The following is a 26,618-nucleotide window of genomic DNA, read 5'->3' on the forward strand; positions in this document are numbered from 1 at the left end:
GTCACATGTTTCCATACTGCAATTCCGCTATTTTGTGCCCACTGATGTGCAGATGCAAAATAAACGTACACAATCTCGATTTATTACATATTTGTCGGCATTTGCAGAATTTATTAGTATTATAGTATTCATTAGTGGTTTAATATAACAATCTGTACAGTGCATCTACAATCTAAGCTGTCTGCAAAGGCTGAATGTTCTCATGCACGCTCGCTCTCATACACCATAGCACATCCATTCCCTGCTCAGACGTCTAAGGCCAGGTGCTGTGCTGAAAACAATCAATCAAATATTGGCATGGGAGGAAAAAAAAAGTCAAGGCACAAACAAGAAGAGCTGAATCCAGAAAACTGCTTATGCCCCAAAAACTGAAGAATTCCCTTTATGGTTTAATAATTTTGCATCTACTGTAAGGGACAGGCTTCAAACATACATCTTTTGTGCCAGTAAACATAAAAATGAAAGAAAAAGAAAACTCCCGTTAAACAACAACAAACAAAACAATCCCTCAGTTCAATTTGAAGAGAGAATATAATATTGCACCCTCATTCCTATCAAGACGACACCGTTTAAATACAGAGGCATTTAATATTAGTTTTAATGTACAGCGGTGTACATAAACTCATGACCGTTTAAATGTGCTGAGAAGCCTGCTCTTGTATAATGTCTTTATCTCGAAAGACATTATTGTATGTTCCAGGCCTTACACATCTTCAGTCAGTTCTCGCATTGAATGCTATATTTGCAATCAATAAATACAAGAAACTTAAGCCTCTATTCTGCACATTGGAAGTCCAATCAAAAACAACTTGACCTTAATCTGGTCATTTTTGTGAATATGGTAAACTAATCGTTTTCAAAGCTGCCACACAACTGTCATTCTTTAAGGTATTCAAATATAATCTACGTCTTGGCTGTAACAGACTAAAGCTGGAGTATTGTCTAGTATACAATTACTATGCATTAAATATTTAACAAGGGCAGTAACTGGATTCCCTGTATTCCCTCATTATGATCTGCACTCACATGAACCCTTGACCCATCTGTGAGAATATTCATTTATATTCTCACAGATATTAAAGGGATAGTTCACCCAAAATGACAATTCTGTCATCAATCGTTCACCATCATGCTGTCCCAAACCTGTGTGACTTTTTCTTCTGCAGAACACAACAGAAAATATTTTGAAGATGGTTGGTAAACAAAAAGATGGGGAAGATGCATACAAGAGACATTTCTCAAAGTATCTCCTTTTGTGTTCCACAGAAGAAAGTCAGTCATACAAATTAATGACATATTTCATTTTTGGGGGGACTATCCCTTGGACAAATTATGACAGCAATATTCAAGCCTAGTTAGTGTTCCAATTTCCTTAACTTTGCAGCAATTTCAGTAATCTCCACATTACAGTGCAACTGTAGTTGTCAAATTCAAAAATGAGATAAATAATACTTTAGAACTGTTGTAAAGGCAATTCAAATTGTGAGACAGGAAGTTAGTGTGACAAAAGAACAATATAAGACAATAAAACGCAGCAAAAAAAACAGTTTTAAAGAACAAAATGTGATTTGGTGTCCTTAATGTGTTCAGGTAGTACACAGGAAGACATGGACACCATATCACACAGGCACGGGATGGTATAGCAGGTGCACCTTTCAGAGAGGTGCATTAATATGTGTTTGTCAGTCCAAGTGTCTGTGTTAAAAGAACAATATACCCATCTAATGGAGATGTGCAAGCGGTCTACACGCTCTGACGGTGGCAAATCATCAGGACGTGGGCCGTCCGCTGATGTGTTGGCTTTCTCAGGCTTGGTTGGTGGCGATGAGATTTTTCAGCTGTTTGACAACAGTGTCTATAAGCTTCTGCTTGTCCCGCTCGTTTTTACGGAACTGAGCGAACATGTTGTTCTTGCGGCTGGTGTCCTTCATCCTGCACACAATGAGTGAAGCATATCAGATCATTAGATTACAACAGAAAAAAGGAAGATGCAAAAGATTGTTTTTTTCACTTTGATAGTTTAGACTTTCATGTACTATATTCCTCAGTGTGAAATGCTCATAAATGAGAACAAAGAGAGGGCAAACAGAGAATGAAAGAGTAGGATGGCTTTACTACAACATAACCTTTCCAAATTCATCATTCATATGAAAACTGGCCAAGGAATATGATTAGACAGGGTGGCCACTTAAACTCAAATGTAATGTTGGTCACAGGGTGCTGTCCCACTAAAGAGCTCGAGGAAGGGCACAGACTTTAACTGAGACTACCATTGTGTGGTCAAGAAAGACATTCCAAATGGTGCTTTCATGCAGGAACCTTGGAGCAGACTTGCATGGAGGTTCTAATGATCCTGCTCACTTTCCTGCCGCTTGTGCCAAACGCTCATTCTCAGTAGCCTGGAGATCACTGAGCCAATGCATGCACATTCCTCTCATTCGAAAACCAGCCAAACCGTGGCAGAGCTAGGCACCAGAGTTTGACAAAATACTGAAGTGACCCATCATCATTAAGGCATTGAAAAAAAAGCACATTCTTTTATTCTGCATAGTCTGTAGTCCGCTTTTAAAGAAGGCATATCATGAAAAACAGGAAAAAAAATCATTGCACGTTTGATACTGAAAAAAAAAATAATCATCAAATCATCAATGAAAACAAAAGTTACACTACTGTTCAAAATATTTTTTTATGCTTTTAAAAGTCTCTTATGCTTTTTGATCAGTCAACTGTAAAATAAACTGTTGTCCATTTAAAATAGCTGTTCTCCATTTTAATACATTTTAAAATGTAATGTATTCCTGTGATTGCAAAGCTGACCCTCAAATCATTCTAATATGCTGATTTGCAGCTCAAGAATTATTCCTTATTTCTTATCAATTTTGAAAACTGCTTAATAGGGGTGGGAATCTTTAGGCACCTCACGATCTAATCCGATTCCAAAACTATTCTTTTTTTAAAATTATTAATTAATTCGTTTACCGACTTGAAAGTCCTAAAATCTTTTTTTTATTTGATTACATTTGTAATTTAAGAACTTTTTACAAATTAAAAATATAAATTAAAACAATTTTGTTCAGAATTGAGAATTGAACGTCAAGAGCTGATGATTTTTCTTTTTCTCAGCTTTACTGATGACATCATAGACAGCGGGAGATCTAATAAGCTGTATTCACACTAATGCACAGATCTTGCATCCTTGCTGAATCAAATTAATTTCTTAAAGAAAGATCCTACATTTTTGAACGGTGGTGTACATATGGAAGTTTAAAAGGTACATTAGCAAAAACAGCCTGTCAGACATTGGGTAGAAAATTAGTTTTTGGCAAAAACTAAACTTTGTTGAAATAAACCATTTAATTAACATTTACAGACCTTTCAAACACAATGCAAGTTACAAATTGTGTGAAAGAGAGAGTCAATTTGTTACAGAAGCAATTTCATGACACCACCAGCCACAAATCCAATCGCTCTTTTTCTATCAACTCATCCTGGGAGTCTTATTGGATAAAAGTTATTAAGCAAGATAGCCATCACCACGGACACATGACTGTATTGCCATAGTGTGCATCACTGCTTTTTTACAGAGAGCCGCCTGTGATTACCATGGTGATAAGAATCACCACCGCCTAGTGAGGAATGCTTGCTTTGTTGAGCATGAGAGTTTGTGACTCGCTTCTGGAGTTCAACAAACAAGTGGAGATGGAGGCGGACAGAGTATTAGAGAAGGGATTCTCAACTGGTTTTGCTTACGGCAAGGATTTTGCACCGGAGATTAGCTAGTATCGACCAGACCAAAAAGCAAAATTGTTTATTGTAAACAAAAAAATATTAAAACGACAGACTGCTCTCGGTTGCCGATAACTCACTGCGCAAAACATTGTAATTGGCACAAACCGTGTTTATTCTAACTGGAACTGAACCCATATTTTCTTCTACCTTGTGTAATTTTGCTCCATGTATTTGAAGATGAGGGCACTGGCCTAATGTGTATAGCTGCTATGGAGAACTAGAACTTTTGAAATTGACATTCACAAGAGTCTATTCATTTTCATATTTAAAAATGTAGTAAAAACAATTTGAACTGCAACATGCAACTTTTAAATTGCATTTTTATTAAGCATTTACAAAACCAAATTAAACCATATTTGATATATATATATATATATATATATATTTATTGAAATATATTTGAGTCACTCTAAAGTTAAAGTGCTTTTTTTTCGGGGCATTTTTCTTCCCGGCTGTCTATGACCCCATCAGAACAAGTTCGAAGTGGTACGCTACAGACTGGTACACAGTACAGGCACTTCTATATTTTAAGCTGTAGCGTACCCTCACTTGCATATGCACTTCTCACATGTTGCCGGTACCAGGTTCCACTGTACATTTTTCACTGCGTTCACTCCTCATCACACTATTGTTTTCCTCCAGCGAAAACAGAACGCGAAGACACTTTAGAAAATATTAATCTAAATAATGTATTAACTTAAATATTAATATAACATTTTTAAACGTATTATTGTGGATGTGGCATTAGATTAACATCATGCACAGAAATTATTAAAGACACAATCACACTGTAAAAATGATTTGTTGGTTTAACTTAAAGTAGCCTTACAATGTTTGTGAAGCTAAGCTGATTTGACAAAAGATTTGTGAAAAATCATAATTTAGTTTACAGTGCAGTGGCAAACAGCACTAGGTCAATGCACTGATTTAAAATGCTTATTAGAGAAAGATCATAGTTATTTCGTTGTACTAAATAATGAGCCGATTGTGATATTTATAGCCTTAGAGTAAAGGGATTAGTGGTTTTTGATGTCACTTTAAATTATAGAATTGGCAAATTGCAGATTAAACATTGCCACTCTGCCAAACCCCCACATACACCCAACTATATTTTTCCTCTTCTGGATGTACAAAAATGGGACATTTAACCAGTACCAGTAAAATATATTGCCCATCCCTGCAATGAGGTGATACAAAACCACATCACTGCTTCCCTGACTTCATTTCCTTAGTTCAGATGCTTCCTCCACTTACAAACAATCATGATTTTATTGGATGAGGTTTTTTAAACAAACTAAAACTCATATTCTTATATTTAATCTTCATTTCCCCTCTCTAAGTAACTAAAAAGCTTTGTACTTTTCTTTTTAAGTACACTCCAATAAAGGAAAGCTTTTCTCTTCAACAAACAGGTCGTGCTCTGATTCCACACACACACGCAGACACAGACAGACAGACAGACAGATACAGACAGACAGACAGACAGAATAGTGTATTCGTGTTTAGTGTGCTAACTCTGGCCAGGCTAAATAATACAGATCACTTTCACTGAGAAAGAGGGGCAAGAGGGTAAGACTGAGGTAAGTGCAGATCAAATGGGATCAGGCGGATATGTGTGTGTGGGGGGGGGGGGGGGGGGATTGTTGTGTAATGCCTGCCAATCCACTGCTGTTTTATATCACAGATACAAGAGGACAGACGGAGGAGGGAAAGAAACCGAGAGCGACAGAAAAATTTGAAGTGATCGAGGTCACAACATGTCTAGAAAACATACACACACACAACATTGAGTAATGCATACATTCTGCAAACATGTACTGAGTTTTAATAAACAGCATGCAAACACTGACATTAACACTCACTCTTGTACATAACGTACAGAAAAATCATAAAGGTAACCAAACCCTGCAAACATACACTTTTTACACACTGATCATGTGAGTGATTATACAAAACTTGTAAGAAATGTCCAGGTCGTACTTTACCCCCAAAATTAAAAGAAATAAAACAAAACAAATATAATTTATTACTATTATTGTTATGTGTGTGTGTTAGGTTCAGGTATTCCCTACATTATGGGAAAAATGCCCTCACAAAGATGGCAATATCTGAAGTCCTTGTGGGCACATTTTTTAGTCCCCTTGAGGAAAACTGCTTATACTAAGTGATGTTTTTGGAAAATCTTGGGTAAGTCATGGGTAGGCTTAGGGTTTGGGGACAGAACATACTGTACAGTTTATACACTATAAATTCATGATGTCTCCACAAAACACGAAAACCCATTTATTTTCTTTATGTAAAATATTGTTTCCTATTCTTATTTTGGGAGGTAAAATATAACCTGGAAATTTCATGAAAATCACCAATGTAAGGGCACATCAACAAAATGCAGGATACTTACGATCGAGAAATCCTACTCATGAGTAACACATAAGATAATGAGAGAAAGAGAAAAAACCTGTTTGCATTGAAATGTCTTAAAGTAAGTGCATGTGGTTCGATGAATGAGAGATGAGAGGAGAAAGAGATCAGGGTGAGACTCACTTCTCTAGGAGGGCCAGAGCCGTGTGAGGATTGACTCGCAGGTACTTGCAGGTGGGTCGGCCGTAGTCAGCCAGATACGTGGACCAGTCCCACTGAGTGAAGAGATCCAGTAACTAAAACCAGGATGGTGGAGGTGCAGGGAAGACAAGACAAAGAGAGATCATTAAAGTGCATTAAACACCATCACTGGCCCTTGTTAGATCAGGCCAGTTCACTTCTCCCAATGTTACATAAGTGAGCAGGGCCTCTTAAATGAGATTATAGAGGAGACACAGGGGAAAGCAACATGACAAAGCAGGGGATTAGAGGAGAATGGAGAGAGGTTAAAGAGAGAACAGCCATTTACACTCTTTCACCCTGAATGCAGGGCTCTTTCTGACCCGGACCTGACCCGATAATGGGCCGGTAATGACCCGTGATTGACCCGGCCAGCTACTGACCTTGCTGGAGCCTGGCCAAAAATGCACCCCTCAGCACTGGCTCAATAAACAACAGAGCACATTCCTCCCTCCCAAACAAACCCACTCGCACAAACACACACACACATTTAGACGCAGATCCAGTGCTGGGAATGCAAACAAACACAATCAAACATGTCATCAAAACTTGCCAACAGAAAAAAAAAAAGAAGCAAATGAATACACAACCACCTCTGTATTCAACCGTAAACACGCATAAAGGACACATGAAACCATATATGCCTATGTGTGCATAAGGAAAAGGCATCCAGGACAGCAGTATGTTAAATGCACCGTTATTGAGCTACAGCAGGTTTTTATGAAGTCGAGCTACAGTCATAATCTGTCTTTCCAAGTAAGTATACAATGAATATTTATTAAATAAATGTCAGAAGAGCACGAAGCTAAGGCGAAATGAAGTTTTTATTAAAGTGTATACGTGCTGGATGAAGCCACGCTATACACGCATTATCAAGTTCTGCTAAGGTGTCGAGCTAACTTTCAACGGCAATAGTGTAGCGGTATATAAAGCACAATTCAAACAACTTTAAGTTGGGTCAATCTACAACCCATAGCGCAATCTGCATGGAGAATTCACAATTGTGTGGATTACTATTGAAATGACTGAATTTGGCCAGCAAAAATTCGGTGAACAACAGAAAATGCAACCGCAGCTTTATTTCGACTTCAAAAAAAAAAAAAAAAAAAAAAAAAAAGACCGGCAGTCAGACTAAAGCATTTACATGAGCAAGTATTGTTTTAGTCCAACTGAAATAAAAAATGTAATAACAGATTCAACCACCTGTATTTTCAAACAAAACTTCTCATGAATCAATGCACACACACACACCCTGTGCGATGGCAGATAAGCACCTGCGTGAGATAAGTGATTTTGGGATTTGCATGCATATCTTGTTTTTTCCTTTCTCTTCTTCCCGCTATCATGGTCTATACAGACCCACCAAGGGAGGAAGGCTGAGAGGAGAGGAGAGGAGAGGAGAGAGAGAAAAAGAGGCCAGGTTTTGCCGCTGTCATTTGTAATCTGAATGCACTTGCATTCCACATAGCGCTAGCTAGTGTGTCAAACTCGTCCATGACCTGGGTTTCACCTTTCCGCTCTGCCTCTCCGCCCCGCCTTCACCTCCCAATGAACTTCCACTCGGTCTCTCTCTTTGACCTCGCCGTGACCCCCGACAGTGTTATCGGCCCCTTTCTGAACAAACAGAGGGCCAAGCTAGAGAGGAGCTGGGGCACGGGGGCGTGCGGGCGCTGGATTATCACTTCCTCTCATTCTTCTAAAAGAAAGAATGATGGAGAGAAAGGGAGCGAAAAAAGAAAAACATGACGTTGCACATTGATGTGTTGCTCTCGTTTCCCTCACAGCCTCAGCGTCACCCCTCGTTCACACCATCTCTCTCCTCTCTGGGCCGTTTGGATAAGGGCTTATAACAGTTATTCCGACCGTCGTACTTGTTTGTTTGGAACGCGGCAGGAATTACTATTCTCGTTAATAGCCTGGGGGTGTTGGGAATTGACTGCCGTGTTATTCTTTTCTCCCCTTAGACTTGTTGCACTTTCAGGCGGTGTTCTGGAAAAACAAGGTTTGATGTGCCACTTTACTCGCGCAATAAATCTAAAAATGCTCTGGTGGGGAGTTTTTTATGTAATGATCTAGTTACCTATGCCCTAGTAACCTAGTAGCATCTACAAACGGCTTGTGAATAACCAGCCTATAGAGTATAATTATTCATTATGACTTCATGAAGTCGATGCGAATGAGGTGCAATGTAAAACTAAGACTAAAGGATAACATTCTTAACCTCTAAGTCGGTTCGTTTTGTGTTCTCTAGTCACTAATGCTGAATTGTTTTGTTTCTCTCTTTGTGCCATCACTGCCACTTTTAATTCATCCATTCCTTCTCCTCGCACTCCTTTTCTCGTTAGTTCTCCTCTCACCTCTGGCTGCCCTCTGGCTCTCAGTGTTGTTTAGTGCGTTCTGGAACTGGGCCGTCAGCCCCAGAGGCTCATGCAGGCCAAAGTCAGTTGAGCTTAAGCCTGAATAATGATAACATTGATAATAACCAGCATAGAAAAGAGAGATCAGCCTAATAAAGAAATAACAACAACCCCACTTTGCTAAAACAAACTAGTAGGGAGGAAGAGAGAAAAAGAGGCCAAAGTTTCTATAGTTAAATATACAGATTGCCTGGCCTATATTCAAAAATGCCTATGCAGTTATCTGGTAGAGTACAGCTTCGGGGGGTTCATGTTAATAAAATGTCTTCTAAACATGGGATGAGTCACAATAGGCTGGTATGCGTGTTGTGATTTGAACCGCAGCAAATAGGGCTCAAGTGACCGGTCATAAATGTGAACGACGAGCAAATCCGATACAGATACAGCAACAGTAAACCTCCGCTGGGAGAAGCAAATACGAACATGAGAGATCCAGAACACCTTTAAGTGCTCAGTGTTTTCTTTGATGTAGTCAGTAAAATGAAGATGAACAAAAGTCTTGTGGGTTTGGAATGACATGAGAGTGAGCACATAATGACAATTAAACATTCGAAAAGTTTGGATCAGAGCATATTTTACTGGTGAAATATCAGATGGTGGGCTGCTAACTTTATGGAATGACTAACAATTATGATCCCCAATCATCCTGTCCACCCCTAGTCAACCAAGCGGGTGGTATCTAACTCAACCCTTAATGTGCCTAGTTAACACGCATTCTGATCCTCATATTACTACCATCACCGCTTATGATCATTTCTAGAAGTTTCTGTGAGAAATCTGTTAACGTTAATGAGAAAAGTCAGGTCTTATCTTGACATTAACCTGCACATGTAACCAACAGAGAGGTCTGAATCAAAAACACTTAGCTCAGCTATCCATGGCTCTGGATCATGTGAATGTAGAGAGAAAAAAAGGGAAGGAGGAGCACCTAAAACATCATTCAACATCAGTCAAAGTCCACTGGGAGGAAAATGATAAGCAGTATCTGAGTACTGAAAAAGGGAAAAGTGGCTCCCTGTTTCTCAAGCCATATTTCAGTCCACATAGCAGTAGCACACAAGGTCAGAGGTTATCCATAGAGGTTATCCTGGCTTAGACTCCATCTACGCTGAAGTGTCCAGCAAACAGTAAGCATGACACACTCAAACACAAATCTCAGTCTATGCAAACAAACATGCTCTTAACTGCAGGGAAACGACATGTCAATCAGAAAAGATTAACAATGTTTCTCTGTCTGTGAAAAAACAACAACTTTAAACTGGCAAAGTCCCAGAGGCACCAGTGTTGGGAATGACAGCAACTGTCAATCGAAACGAGAGAAAGTGGAGAAGAGGAATAAGAGACAAGAAAGACAAAAAGAAAATAAAGCGGTCCATAATGGAAAAAAGATGATGTGGAGGAGGAAGAGAAAAATTATGGAAAGGGGAAGGAAGAGGAGGCAGCAGAGGGAGAGCAGGAGAAGAAGAGACTCCCTCTTCTTCTTCTCCTGCTCTCCATTTGCTGCCTCAGGTTGTTGTGCAGGTCTCAAATGAGTCAAAACGAGGGAATAAAAATGAAGGAACAACATGTTCAGCACTTTACAATAACTCATCTTTAGTTAATACAGGTATATAGCTATCAATGACAGAAGAAAACTTCTATAGCATTTATTAATTTATGCCAATATTAAAGTTGCAATGTAAAAGAAGTAGCAACGGATCTTTTATTCCTTTTGTGACGCTCACCCAATTTATCGAAAAGTAAAAAGTACAGGGTGGGGACTGTTGTATGTGAATTGAACTTTCAGTTGACTGTAAGAAAGGGCTAAGCTGACTAAATGATCGGATAAGTCAAGCAGAGAAGTTTGTTGTTTGACTGGAAGATCAAGTTATGGCATTTTGATTAAAAAAATGACTAGGTATTAGTCATAGTAATTTTATATCTAATGCATTAAGTAATGATAACAAATGAATATAAAAATACACAATATACAAAATCAACAAACAATATGTACAGTGTACAATAGACAATATGAGTATGAAATCTTAAGTGTTACGGAGACATGCAAGTAACAATCCTAACACAATTTTGAAGGAATAAATCAATCCAAAATAAACTCAAAAGATTTTTTGAAGAACATCTCAGTTTTTATGGTGAATAAATGATGACCAAATTTTAATTTCTGGATGAATTATCATTATGAATTTTGCTGCTATATTATCATTTCAACCTAATAAAATGGATGGGACTTAAGTCTTTAAACTGAGTGTACCAAAAAGAGGCAGTAATGACCTGTACCCACCAGAGTACTCCCGAGTGAGTAGGACATAGTGATGCTCTCATTTAAATAGAATTCACCCTGCACTGAACTCTGAACAGAGTAAAATCAGAGTGAGTGTAAAAATGAACAATGACCACTTACCATTGGTCTGCTCTGCTAGGATGCTGTGCTCCCTTCTGCCGGTGGGTCTGTGCCACAACTGAGTGGCTCATTTAATTACATTAGTAGAAGCAGAGACCTAAATGATTAAGACTGGCCAGAAGTCTCAAGAGGGCTTCAGAGGATCTCGGGAGAGCAGAAGCTCCAGCCCGAAGTATTCTGACAGCCGTAACTTGATTAAAAAGGGTACAAACATTGCTGTAGCAGGACAGAGTTCATGAGATTCATTTTCCACCTTTTCAACTCAATGACAATACTTAATTGATACAGAGATTCTCTTGCTGGGTGTGTATAGTACAAGTCACTACAGGACACTGCTAATCTCTAACTGCAAAGTGAACATTTACTGAGGGAACGAAAAGCATGAGGGAGGTTGGGGTCAGAGGGTGGTCAAGATGGAGATGGTTGCGGTGGCCGATACACTGCCTCTGAGCTGAACCCCACTCGGGTCATTGTTCTGTTATCAGCCCTGTTCGCTCCGTTTTCAAGCCACATCAGGGACAAGCAAAAACAGCCCTTTTCCTGAGGCCACGACGTCTAAGGAGCTATAGTCTGGGGAAGACTTGGCCTCAAACTTACCTTCCTGTCCTCTTCAGACAAGGAAGAGTTATCTCGGGGGTTATGGTGTGGTGAAGCGGTCATAGAGAAAGTGGGACAGTTTTGCATTCTGTTGGATTCAGCCATATCTGAAAGATTTAAATATTTCCGAAGTAAGCCTTATTAAAACCTGGTTCATTGTCATCTGATTTTTCTGTCATCTGAGATTTCAAAGACAAACTGTGACTGAAGTATTATAAAAAGTTAACCAAAAGTATAAAAATTATTTAAAAAGATGATGAAGTAAATACAAATTATATTACAGAAAATATTAAGTATTTGGGTCACAGAACAGATGATTTGGCACGTCCCTCTGTATACTTTCGGTGACCTTCTGGTTGACTTGTTTTGACACCTATTTTAATAGTTACGACTGTAATTAATGGACGTTTGACCGTTTACGTTAGCCTAGGGGAAAAGGTGGCCTCACTTTCAACTTCCTGTCCATTCAGAAAAGAGAGTTATTGCCAGGTCAATATGACAACAAAACAGTCACAAGCCCTTTCAGTCCAATCTAGAAGAGATCAACTAAGAATGAGTGGTAACAAATAAATTAGCAGTATTTTTGTGCGAACAGTAAAATTTTGCATTTGGGGGATGAGCTCATTTTCACTGTCCATTTCTCCACACAACCCATTTTAAAGGAGTTGCTGGTGGTAATTAATAACTGTTAGACTGAAGAACTTGGCACTGGCATGGGGAAGACATGACCTCCCTTTTACCTTCCTGTCTATTACGACAAGGTTAGTTATTGCTTGGGAAGAAGTGTGACAGAATGGGCAGAGCCGAGCCAGTAGCAAGCGTCTAAAAGAGTCTGCAATGTGCAAAGAGAGCTAAAAGGAACACAGAACAATGTTATTGAAATATATTGAAAATATTTTTTTTTTCAATTGTTATTGAAAAAAATATGACATTGAAATATTTACTAGAGAAGGTTTTAACATTTTTAAATACATGTGGTCAGAATGATGTTCTACGCCTGATCTAAGCATGTTATCTAATTACTCATATAGACATAAATGACAGTTATTCAGAGGAAAATAATGAAGTAGTACACAGTAGATTTGTGCCTTCACACATCACAGGGAAAATCGAATTATGTAACAGGCCAAAATGAAGCACAAAAGTTTATATACAGGTGAAACTCGAAAAATTTGAATATCATGCAAACAATCTGTTTCACCTTTTAAGTTGAATTACTGAAATAAATGAATTTTTGCACGATATTCAAATTTTTCGAGTTTCACCTGTATGTACATAAACTCATAACTTATATGGATATGTTTATATATACATTAATTACTAAAGATTTTGGGGTCAATACTTACAAAAAATGTACAATTTTATTCAGAAAATATGCACTAAATTGATCAAAAGACAATAAAGACTTACGGTTTACTTTTTTTTTTTTTCAAAAGATTTTAATAGCTGTTTTGAACTTTCTATTCATCAAAACTGCACAACTGTTTGCAACATTGATAATAATAAGAAATGTTTCTTGAGGACCGAATTAACACATTAGAATGATTATAACACAAAAGATTAAAGTAATGACTGCTGAAAATTCAGCTTTGCCGTCACAGGAATAAATTATATATTTTTAAATATCTTAAACGGGTATTTTAAATTTAAATACTGTACTTAACAAATAAATGCAGCCTTAGTGAGAATAATAGACTTTCAAAAACACTTTAAAAAAAGCCCCCAAACAGTGCAGTTCTCAGAATTGTGGGATTTTTACTTCCGGAAAATGAATGTTGCGCTCTATTCCTAAATGTGGTAAAAAGATGAAATTAAGTGGAATAATCAAATATGAAAATGAAATTCAAAACAGCTTTATTAACAACATGACACGCATAGTGTCTTTTGTTAAAGCGGTTTCCAGAAAACATATTCATGCCAAGGGTGTCTCGTCGTTCATATTTATAAGAAAATGTCCTTTTTACGGCTTACAGGAAATGGACAAATCAAACCTACTCTTACAGCTGCTGTAGGAAAATGAAGATGGAATGTGGATCTGTGTGCGCGTGTTGTGGTGACAGACAATAAACCAGCATTACAGAACTCCTACCCCTTTCACAGGGCATGAATAAGGCTATAATCTGATGAAAGTTTTTTTTGGTGATGCCGTGATGCTGTCTCTATGGACGTGAACTCTGATAGCCCTCATGATCAAGGTCAAAGAGAGGCTACAGACTGAATACTGCTTACTCATGATCACCACAGCATAAAGACAAACAGATAAACAGCTGCCAAAGAAAGTGAAAGAGAGAGAGAGAGAGAGAGAGAGAGAGAAACAAAACAAAATTAAACTAAGGGTCAGGTTGATGCTTGTTATCCCAGCGGAATTTACCAAATCCTATTTACCTTACTAAATGGCAAACAAATTGGCATTTGTAAATGGCCTACAACACATTGTGCTTTCCGGTAAAAAGGTGATGAGGGTTGAGATGGAGATTGCTAAAGAGGCAAGACCGGTAAATCAACCTTTCTGTCAAGCCTTTAAGTAGATATTCACAGGAGGAGGAGGAGAATTGAAAAATAAGCTAAGAAAAATAGAGGAAAGAGAAACAGGGGGTGGGAAGAGAGAGAAAAAAAAAGGAGTAAAAGGGAAAAAAAATACCAGTCTCTTTTCTGTACCCCCGTTACCCAGGCTCTCCCGTGAGGGCATAGCCCCTGGCGCGGGGCTGATCTAAAATGGTACAGGGTAAGCGGCTCAGACTTTGGATCCTGGATGACTCCCTGACTGGACCAAAGCCAAGGTTACCAGAGGGTCAGCTCCCCCCTCTCTCTGTCCCGATTCCAGCATGTATAACATGCATAACACAGAGACTTGCTGCTTTACCATACAAACCCTCCTCGACCTGCCAATCCTAACTGAGCCTGTGAGAGACGGAGAGGGAAAAAGAGCGAGACAGATAGCACGTCAGGCTTATCGTCCGCTGGCTCCGAGGGAATGCAAGCAGGGTCGCCCGGAGGCCACTCGACTGGCCCACCCCCTACTCGCTCACTCTCCCTCTCCCTTGGACGGAAAGACAGGCGGAAGGCTGGAGAAAGTGATTACACCTGGTCTAGTTCTGGCTGTTAACTAGAGGAAGGTCAGCCAGCGTGCGCCAGGGCCAGAATGAGTTCACTGTCCAAAACGTCACATTCATGTATCTTCCCACTCGCTCCCCCATTCTCTTTCCTCATCACTTAGAGTTGTCAGCTGTGTGCTCTCTACATGATACAATGGGTGAAGTTTGCAGCAAACATGCATAAAAACATTCAAATGACTACGCACGACAATGTTGCTGAGTAGTATTATGTATATGAAAGTAGTGTTAAAAAATTATGATTTATGTGCATCTGAAAAAAAAAGAAGTATTTTCCAGGAGAGCACAGCTTTCGTTCTGTAGATCAAATATGTATAAGTGTTCCATCATGGGAGGAAACAAATGCTTATGTTTCTTGAGATGTTAATCATGCGCAATTCAACACAGGTAATTCATTCTGAGAAATATAGAACCTGAATAGAAAATTCTATAGATGGCATTTCAAACATCCATATATCCATCCAAAAACACAAAACTTCTTAAGCAGGGAAGCTGCAGGGAACCACCAATCCTTAAGCGTTTGCTCCTTAACACAGTGTCACAATAACATTCGATAATAAAAAAAAATTTTTAAATCATCAATAAAAACAAACATCTACCTGCCTCTACCTGTCCTATATCGTATACCTGTCTCTTTATCCTATAACCCTGATAGTGTGTTTGTTCTCCAATTATTGCCTCCTGGAAGTGTGTAACCTCCTGTGATACCATGTAAGAGTATTCTTCTTTCTTTGGGTTGCATCTTTTCCTCTCTCCCAAGAAAATAGGTTTTGGTAATAAAAGGCCACACCAGAATGTCAAGCTGTACTAAAATCCACAGAACAAGAAAATTAAATTTAAAACGAAATACAGCTTGACAAGCAGAATATATAAATAAGCTTTTAAACAAAGGAACATAAGGCACAAGAACGTTAAATGCATCCAAACTGACTAAAGAAAGTGCTCCTACAGTGTAAGTAACCAGAACCAAGGGTCAGAACTGAGGGAAAACCACAAATATGTGGGTCCGGTCACATAAATGACACACACAGACAAAAACATTCTATTCTACACATTTGAAAAGTGGTGGAGCTCCAGTCCAGCAGCTGGACAACGGGAAGCCTTGTTTTGAACTGGAGCGGTTTCCGAGCATTTTTAGAATAAGTTTAATTTAAATGGATAGTTTGCACAAAAATGGAAATCCTGTCATCATTTTCCCACTCTCATGTTGTTCCAAACATGGAACACAGTAAAAGATATTTCCCCTGTTTATGTCCGTATAATGAAAGTCAATGGGGTCCAAAACATTTCTGTTCCTAAAAAGACGTACTATGAAACTAATCCACACGACTCAACTGGTATATTCCTTTGAAGCAACACGATCAATTGGCATGATCTATAGAATATAGAATAACAAGACGCATGGCTCGTATTGTTTTGAATGGGTAAAAGTGCAACGCTCAATATGGCGGAATAAGTCCTGCCTTCTAAATCAGAGCCCACTGCGCATGCTCATTAGCTTGATCCAGCCTGAAAAATGCCGTTTTCTGTCATGATTCGAGCGTTTAGAGATGGCCGCTGAGTGAAAGTCTTTATTTACTCTTAGATTGAATAAAGGCATAGATCAATGCACACAACACAATCAAACATGGCAACAAAAACTTCAACTAATGTCAAATCGCACTGGTTCTTGCACATCACGAGGCCAAACATCTTGACAGACTTGATGTGGTCTGCATGTGTTGATTAATTTTTGGTTTTGATTTGAAAGTAAATAAAGGCTTAAATTCTGATTTGTTCATCATACAAAGTGATCATGTAACTTCAGATACACCAGTTGTGTGGATGAATTTCACAGTACCTTGATGTCATGTTTGGACCTTCGAACAATCTGGATCCTGTTGACTTTCATAATATGCAGAAAGATATCGTTTGTGTCCCACAGAAGAAGAAGAAAAATCATACAGGTTTGGAATGATGTAGGTAAGGGAATGATGATATAACTTTCATTTTTGGATGAACTATCCTTTTTAAGGATTCGAGAGAGAAAGAAAGAAAAGGGTAAGCTGGAGAAGCAAGAATCAGTTGACAGTTTGTGTTCATGCTGGAGTGAGAGAGAAGATGCATATCAGTGCCATCCTCATAGGGCTGAATGGGACCCTGCCGCAAAGAGAGATGTCAACCCCCTGCTCGGAGAATATCTGCTCCCTCAGTGACTCCATACAAGCAGGGCAGCTCATCCGTCTGACCCCTGGAGACCTATGACAGCGCCTCAAACAGGCCTTTCACGGACACACACCAGCACACCATTGAGAAAGAGCAGGGGGGATGGATTTAAGCGTGACACACTCACTGGGCATTGAGAGGAAGCAAATGGGGGACGATTAAACTGTGACACCTGTCACTGGCTTGTTTAGGGAGACTATGGAGAAATGGTCTGAGGAGAGCACTGCCTGTGTCGTTTCCTTTTCTTTCTCCTTCCTACATTTCCACTCCTTCTCATTCATTTTCACATATTTTCCATAAGCAAAGACAGGAAAATCTGGGAGAGCTGGTTTGCTTGTACAATCGAGATTCTGTGGCAGTCTTGGTTCTTTGAAACTTTCTATCTCTCCCTAAAGGAACCACAAAAAAGCAGATCTGTGGGAGGCTGTAGTTGAACAGGGTTAGGAGAAGAGCACGGCCCATATGGTTTCATCCTCAATCTCTCTTCTTTCCAGCGCACCTTCACTGCCTAACCTCAGCTACTGAACCAGGCAGGTTAAGGTTCAGCGAGACTGTGGTTGACAGAGAGGCTCCATTAAAAACACAAACACACACTCCGGTTCATCCTACTGACATCACTGAAAGAGAATGTGGGACAAAGGTGGTCTTAAACTCACCTATCCTCTAAAGGTGGAAAATAACCTTACAGATCAGGTCCATGGTCATTGAACTGCCAGTGGATGACAAGAAACTGACTGGAATTCTTATTAACGTTGAAATAGAATGTCCTTAAAGGACAAGTTCGGTATTTTACACTTAAAGCCCTGTTTACAGACCGTATCTGATTAAATAGAACGGATAAGATTAAAATTTGGACACATGCTCCTGTCCCGAGAATTTTAGTTTTATTTAGCGTTTGTGGACCTATTTTGCCAAACGCGTCACACCCAGATTCTTCCGTTGAGAGCTTGAATAATAGACACCAGTTGGTGGCGATAATGCACCTTTGCCGATTGCAAGCAAACCGCTGGCATTTCATTTAATACACAGAAGAAGCAGAAGAAGAAGCGGCGGAGTAATACCGTACCTCACACAGCACATTCAATACAATCAATGCAGTTGGACAAAAACTACGATAAAACCTGTTGGAATGCATCTTTTTCAGCGTTTTTTTTTGGGCCCGTATCAGTGAACACCCCTGACCACTCGGTGAGTTTCACGTCTTTGTAAACGAAAGTTTAATGTGTTTTAGGAAGGAATCTTCCAGTGGCCATAGACAACCATTGTGTGGGGGTGGGGGGGAAGCGAAATAAACCCAAAATTCTCGGGACAGGAGCATGTGTCCAAATTTTAAACTTAACCGTTATATTTCATCAGATACGATCTGTAAATAGGGCTTTAAGTGTAAAATACCGAACTTGTCCTTTAAGGATTAAATCATTTTTTAAATCTTAATTCAAGCATTTTTGGCTCTTTTGTTTGTGGAGACAGGGTAGGAAATTGGATTTGCATCATCTACATGAGCACAATGGCTTAATGTGTCTTTCAGAGCTCAAAATATTAGGACAATTTTAAGGAAAAGTTCACCCAAAAAAAGTCCTGTTGTCATTTACTCACCCTTATGTTGTTCTAAACCTGAATGACTTTTTTGTTCTCTGGAACACAAAATAATATACATTTATAAAAAAAAAAAAAATTGTGTCATCTATATAATGTCCAATATTGTTATTTTTTAATTTTGGGTGAACTATCTCTCTAAATACAAAAAACATATGCAACCAGAACAGTGTTGACTGTAGTGATGGAGTGTACAAGAGAAGGTGGCATAACAGCTGCAATCCCACAGAGAGCAGATGAACATTTTGCTGCAGTGATTCACACTCCCAAAGGCATATTGCTTGACAGGGAAATACCAAACGGCAATTTTGGAAACGGTTGGAAATCCCACATCTAGATAGAGTTCGGTTTCGATTTCCAAAGTAACATTTATATACACCATATGCTCACTCATCTAATAGCCAGAATTTCCACTGTTTCAATAATGATCACATTGTGTCTCGTCATTAATCAATGTTTAATGGCAGTTTGCTTTCGCTTTGACTTTTCAAAGTGCAAGGTCTTAGCCTTTCAGTTTTACTCTGATAGAAACTGTTAATAGAATGTGATGTCATGAATAGATCCATTTTCCCCCAAAACCTGCATGTTGGCACATGTTGGGGAACTGTCTGAAACAAATGATACATTAATACTGCAAGTGTTCCTTGAATGGGACAGTCCCGTTAGTCATTTCTCTGAACCGGTGAACTTCCTCCTATACTGTACCACAAACAATATGAAGATTAATTATAGCGTCCAAATCAGAAAAAAATATACAAGAGTTTAAAAAAAAAAACTAATAATAAACTACAATAGGGAACATCCACTGTTCAAAGTTTTTGGGTCAGAATTATTTATTTTGTTAATTTAATTTTATTGTGCAAGTTCGCATTTAATTGATCAAAATGACAGTAAATACGTTCACATTGTTCCAAGAAAATTCTGTTCTATTGAACTTTCTAATCATCAAAGAATCCTTTAAAAAAAAACAATTAATCAGTTTCCACAAAAATATTAAACAACTGTTTTCAACTTTTATAACAATAAGAAATGTTTTTCAAGCACCAAATCAGCACATTAGAGTGATTTGTAAAGGATCATGCGACACTGAAGATGGGAGTAATGGCATCTAAAAACACAACCATGCCATCACAGGAATAAATGATCCATTACATTAAAATATATTAAAATAGAAAACAGTTATTTAATATTTTTGTGGAAACTGTGATAATTTTTTTTTTTTGTAATCACCCTTTTGGCACTCTTGAGGTTAATAAATAAAATTGCATGCTCCTTGAAGAAGAACGTTGTAGCCGGAGCTACTTCTTTCTGTTTATGTACTTATGCGTTATGCGGTTGGCATCCCGCTCTGTCTAAAATAGTCAGAATATAGACATACCGTAGTGATTCAGGATAAACCAAAAACGTGGTTTGGAAGATGGATTTGTTATAGAAATTAAAATAAAGAAAAGATAAAATAAAGATTTTTTTTTTAAAGAAAAAAAATCATGTATAACATCAAATCGCCTACACGGGTAAGAACTACAGATTGAAGTTTGAGAAGAACAAAATATCAAATTTTGTTACAAGAAGTCATTATAACTGAAGGAACATTCTCCAGATTCCCTGACTCTCTAGAGAAGGTTGCTGACTGAGATTTGGGAGCAAGCAGCAAATTTTCTTAAACCGCAGTGAACTCCTTTCGGGGTGGAGGGGGTGGTGGTGGTGTTAAAATTTCTGGCTCGCCAACATGTCCCCGCCTTGCACCCTGTTGCCGGAACAACATTTTTTCACTATGGGTCACTAGCAGACTCTGAGTTTGTTTAGCGATTACCAAACACACACATAAAAATATAAAGGAATACAAACAGACTCCAAAATAACCCTGAGAATATTAAATCATTAGATGGTGCCAGAACATTATACGGATTACATTTCAATCATTCGTTTCTGTGCAAGCATCAAACCACACTTAAACCAACATAACCAACTTTGACAGCAGAACAGAGTTATCACAATCACGAGAGAAAAGTGATGTCAGAGTCAAAAAATAGAGGTAAAAGAAATCAGACAGAGCTGCAGTTGGCTAGCTAGAATCGTATGGACACTAATAAGGTGCCCATAGGGTTCAGAAGGATGCAAGCATAAGCCTCTAGTGGTGTCACTGGTGTTAGGCTTTCACCGCCAAGGACTAAGAGAAAGGAATGGAAGGGGTTAGAGAGGGGAAATGCATTTTACATTGAATCCTTTTAACAACGTTCCAGGAATACTAGGATAATGCCTGTGGACAGGCCACAGGAATGCTTAGCAGCCTCATGGTTCCTAAATTCAAGGGACCAGGAAAATGTATCCCCGCCCCCTCTGCACTTCTAGTGCCCCAGAATGAATCATGAAGTGTGTGGAGGAGAGACACTGCAGCAAGAGATGTAAATAATGTCTCTCATACCTTCAACCATCACCCTCTATGACACAAATGTAGGTTATGCACCTATACCAGAGCACCACATTACTTTGAGCCCTGCAGGTTTGTGCACCATTCATGACTGAAATGAGAATGTTTTAAAAATTCAGATTCAGTAAGTGAATTTGTAATAAATATGAATGCAAAATCACAATATCAAATTTGAACGTAAAATAGAATCATTTTTTTTTACTAGAAAAGCATTTTTAAAGGCAATATTTGAATGTTAGCACGACAAAGGCTTGTTTGAAAGATTTGTTAAAACAAAACAAAAGATTTTAAAAAATCCTTTAAGTGTGAAGATTATACGGCCAGAAAAAAAAGTGACAAACAGATGAATAAATAAATCAGACAGACAGATAAAGACAGACAAAAACCATATGCAGTTTACCATCAAATTAGTCAAATCTAGCCAAACTCTATTTAGACCACCCCTTCATACACTAAAAACTGTTCAGCCATCAGGGCCTCCACATTAACCAAAGCCTGGCTGCAGGCTCTTTCCACCCCCACCCCTCAGAACTCAGAGGAATTTGGGAAGGCAGAAGATCCAGCGCAAGAGTTGAGGCATGCGGCAGCCCCGAGAACGTGCACTGCTGGGGGCCCAGCTTCGCCACAGAGGCCAGCAGGCCTCCCACACCAAGGCCAGCCAAGGGTTCCCATCACCACAAACCTTCCCTAATCTGCTAATATAAGACTCCTAAATATAGAACTGCACCATGGAGCATACCATTTATAATAATGTCTCCTCCTGATTCCTCAGTCAGATTTTTGCAAATCTTGGAAAATCTGCTAAAAAGACTGGAAGGCAAGTCAAACACAGGAAGGTTTTATCAGTCTTCAGTATTTTCTTTCACCTCTATATGCTTCACATTTTGAAATGTCAAATTACAGGAAGGCCACACAGTGTTTTAGATTGACAATTGATTGTGTCTGAAGTCAGTTCTTATGTCATATCTTGCGTACTTGCATCATATCCATCCTATCCTTACATCCTTTGTGTGTTTTTGCTATATGTACATTAATTTAGCATATAACAGATGAACCCACTCTGAAAAATCAGCCATGACACAATATAATTCCAGGTAGGCATTTTGGTTGAAGAATTGTAACTGCTTCATAACCAAACACAACCGTATTTCGCACTCCAAACAGCACTGTCAACCATATCTCCCTGCTATATGAATGTGGCTGAAGAGTAAAGATTAATGCAATAATGAATGAGAACGTCTGAGAATTAAGTCGTTCGTCACGTCATCCTCCATCCATCCTCTTATTCCTCTCTGTCTAAAGCACTTTGAAGCATAATTTGGATGTCCTTTTCTTTTTGTATTCTTGTCTTTTCAGATAGGAGAGTGAATCCAGGTTCCAGCCTCTCACCAAAACCCCTCCCAGAGCTTCCGGACCTTTTCGTTGTCTATCTCCAGAAGGATTGACCCGCAGCCCCATCCCAGGACCCGGGAGACCGGGACACAAACGGGCCCTTCAGGTTGATTTATCGGGCGTATTCAGGGCCAGGCACGCAGAGGGACAGAACAGTTCTGACGTCTCTGATCACCAGAACAACCCCTTTAAAAAGCCACCTCTTGAGAGAAGTCTGCACCTCTACCGACTTCGGATGCTATTGAAATTATAATAACAATAACAGTATTAATAATGAAAGATATCTTTGTAGAGAGTCATGCATCATGACAGCTCAAAAGCAAAACATGACATAAAAAAAAGCAAAATGGCTATTTTGTTCATTCTTTTCTTCAGCATCCTCTTTTCTCCTCTCTTAAAAAACAAAACAAAGCAAAACCACACAAGCGCCTTCATGGTGAAGTCAGGTTTAAAAAAAAAAAAAAAACTAAATAGAAAACAAGTGGCACTGCATCATGATGGCAGGCGGGACAAAACGGAATTGTTTTAGTGGAAGAAAGAGCTATCTGTCACTGTCTGTCAGCTCATTCATCCAGTACTCCCTGAGCATCCAGCCCATCCGTCATCCCCTCTCAGTCCCTGACACCCGCCCAGGTTGGCCACTTCGGCAACAAGGGAGGGGGTCCCAAATATGGACCCTTATAACCCCACTATTATTGTTTCCCTCTAGATCTCGGAATTGACAAACACGCATATGCTACATACTTCTTACCAGCCTTTTTTTTTTTACTTTCATGACGTGTTTGAAATTTGACACGTCCCAAAAAAAGAAAAACTGTACTTATGTCTTGATGCATGACCTGATACAATATATACATTTTGTCTTTTAAGGTTGAGGCTCTTGCCAATTTTATTTTAGAAAATATATAATACAAAATGATAGATATAATATAAATGGATTGAAATTGAACTTGCATCTACCACATGTGCATCACCTACTAGAGCTGGGGGAGAAAACCAATTCATCGATGCATTGTGATACTTTCTTTAACTATCGTGAATCAATTCACAAAATGTAAGAATTGATTTAGCTAACTTCAGTTAGATGTACAAACACTAACTCAATCGCTTAGCTGTTAACACACACAGTTGTTTGCCGTATGCAAGACCTGCCACACAGGACTGTACATGAAAGCCACAATGTTGCAAAAGAACAACCTTCAACAAAGAATATTGCTATAAGCTCTTGTTTGTAGCTTCTTCATGCTGAATTTAAAGAGTAACTTAATATATGTTATATATTGTATAAGAAAATCCATTTCAATGCAGCTTCAACGGGCTCTACACGATCCCAGACAAGGAATAATGGTCTTGTCTAGTGAAATGATAGTCATTTTCCTAAAATAAAAAATAAAACTGTATATACTTTTTAACCACAAATGCTCGTCTTCAGCGTTTGACTTAGTCTTTGCATGTTCGCTTTGTAAACACTGGGTCAGTACTTCCGCCTACTTCACACGTGACCTATGCAACATGACTACATAATGAGTGAAGTCGTGGACGTGCATCGCAGAGCTAGAGCAAGACGAGCATTTGTCGTTAAAAAAGTTTTAAAAAAATAATAAAAAATAGAAAATTACATATCGTTTTGCTAGATAAGACCCTTATTCCTCAACTGGGACCGTGTAGAGCCCTTTGAAGCTGCATTGAAACTGCAATTTGGACCTTCAACCCATTGGTCCCCATTGAAGTCCACTATATGGAGAAAAATCGTGGAATGTTTTACTTAAAAACCTTAATTTCTTTTTGACTGAAGAAAGAAATACATGAACATCTTGGATGACATGGGGGTGAGTAAATTATCGGGAAATTTTTATTCTGGAGTAAACTAAACCTTTAAATGGATCATGACTCACTGAATCAGAATTGAATTGTGAGGTGCTTACAAATAGTCTCAACATAGTGTACATGTCTGATTCTGAAGTATGCGTGTTAACTGCTAGGCTACGGCTCTGACAACATAATATTGAACGTTCAAATGAACTGCAGTAACAAAATCGATTCTGTGCAACCAAAGTACTATCAAAATGTCCTCTAAACAAAAAGAATAATGCCTTGGAGTGTTGTCTTTCTGATTTCAAAATCACCTTGATGTACTTCTAAGTGTGTTTCAGTTTTTGTTTTTCAAGCCAGAGCAATGGTTCAGGCCAAGGTTTTCTATCAGGGGCTCCAGTTCCGCAATGTTCAAGTGTGCAGAGGTGCAAATAGGATAAGGTGACTCGTAAAGAACCATCTAAAAAAATCTTACCTTAAACCGAACAGAAGGGGGTCTTGAGGCCACCTCTGTACCACAATGGTAAATACAAAACCACCCAAAGGTGAATATCAGACCGGGCCTTGAGACCAAAGATATGAATACAAACACACACAGACTCACACATTGGAGGAAACCTTCAAACAAAACTAAGGCTAGCGTGGAGGTTTAGGGGGTTGGGTTTGACAGTAGAGGGGAAAATAAGAGAAAGAAGGGGGGGATGTTGAGGGGTAAACAGGGGAAAACAGAAGAAAGGGGAAAGAAGAATGAAAGAAAAGAAAAAGGAGTGGAAAAAAACAAAGACTTACTTGTCTCAAGTCGATGAAGGCGAGCAGCAGAGTGTCCCCCTGGAAGCCAGGCACCGGGCCGGCCCTGGCAAACCCTGTGGGAAAGAGAGAGGGATAAAGAGAGCAGGGAATTCGCCATGGAGCGGGAGATTGGCAGACGGATGACAGCCGGGACAAGGGGAGGACAGGGGGAGGTTCAGTGGGGGCGGGGGAGGTGAAATTGAAGGGGGCTTTGAAGGTTTTGGGGGTGCTGGCAGAGGGGGTGGAGGGTTCGTTGGGTGGTTCAGAGCAGAGTCATGTCTCTCGGTCTGCCACCGGCTTTGTGCGGCCCATTCGGTGGAAAAAATCATCATCAAACTCTCATTAATTCTCCCCAACGTTGATCTGACAAGCCAGATAGAGGGGCTGTGTGGGGATGAGGGGGCAGCCTTTACCCCGTAACCTGAGGCCTGATGGCGATTCCCATGAGGCCGCTCTCCCAGACCAGTGGTGTGGTACTTAGCGAAGGGGCCGACAACACTTGTGAAAAGCCAATGGGCTGGGGGTGTGTGGGGAGTGCAAGAGTTGTAGAGGTTTCTGAGGGCCATTGGACCTTTCTGTGCCTTTGGACGGGAACCCGTAAACAAGCGGCTTCACCATTCTGAAAAACGGAACATTTGACACGCGGAGACAAAACAAGCCGGGGCCAGAAGAAATCCCTTTCACCTCGTGATGCTGCGTGCCTTTCTTGCCTCTCACGCAAATTACACGCCTGCCATCTTTATTTCTGACCCCCGCAAACGCTGAGCCAGCGACTGCTTACCCTCGCGCTTTTGTTGCCGCGTCTCAGCCCGAGACTATGTCGATTTTGCGAAGTTCCCCACTCGCCTTTTTACAGGAGAGAGACCTGCGGCAAAGGCGGCATGGTTTACGTGACGCGTGTCAGAGCACATCTCATCAAGATTCAAGAACAGGGACCTCTAGGCTTTCACCTAACTGCCACATTCCAGTATAAAGCCCTGTTACTGACTATACTAAGAAACCTCCCAAGGGATAAGCAAGGAAATGCTGTCAAGACCTTTATGCTCCCCAAAACCAGCTGAACTGAACAGGAAGCAACTCTTGACGCCCTCTCCCTTTGAATGTCCAATCGCTCGCTCCTGGTGTTTTACAGGTCAAAGAGGCACAGCAGACACGAGAGAGGCCAATGTCAGTTTAACAGAGCCTCTTGTGGGCTCGAGATAATAATGCAGTGGTATGATGACTGATAACATTTAATTGGGGAAAGTGATTAGGAAGCATTCTAGTACATAATATGACGGATTATTATTATAATATATTATTAAAATAATAATAATAATAATATGACTGAATATCCAGTTGGTACCTGAAAGAGCCCAAATGGCCAATTTTACCCCAAAATACCCAATCATAAAATAACAGATTACGAAACGCAGTAACACTTTACAATAAAGTTCAATTTCTTAGAAGCATTAGGTATCGTGAACTAATAATGA

The 26,618-nt window shown here is 39.4% G+C and overlaps 1 protein-coding gene across 4 annotated transcripts in view; it reads right to left on the reverse strand.

The window, feature by feature from the left end:
* Positions 1–61: 61 nt before the first annotated feature.
* Positions 62–26,618, reverse strand: part of exoc6b (exocyst complex component 6B) — a 90,680-nt gene continuing 64,123 nt past the window's right edge. For 2 of the 4 annotated variants that reach the window (XM_079605199.1, XM_079605198.1), the window contains exons 20-22: positions 25,144–25,217; positions 6,334–6,446; positions 62–1,932 (exon numbers count right to left, since the gene is read on the reverse strand). In XM_079605199.1, the coding sequence (XP_079461325.1) occupies positions 1,806–1,932; positions 6,334–6,446; positions 25,144–25,217 (314 nt within the window). In that variant the 3' untranslated portion in view covers positions 62–1,805. The remainder of the gene's footprint in view (positions 1,933–6,333; positions 6,447–25,143; positions 25,218–26,618) is intronic. The other 2 variants (XM_079605197.1, XM_079605196.1) reach the window with 1 other exon arrangement.

Source organism: Phoxinus phoxinus, assembly GCF_949152265.1.
Source record: "Phoxinus phoxinus genome assembly, chromosome: 2".
Classification (NCBI taxonomy): domain Eukaryota; kingdom Metazoa; phylum Chordata; class Actinopteri; order Cypriniformes; family Leuciscidae; genus Phoxinus; species Phoxinus phoxinus.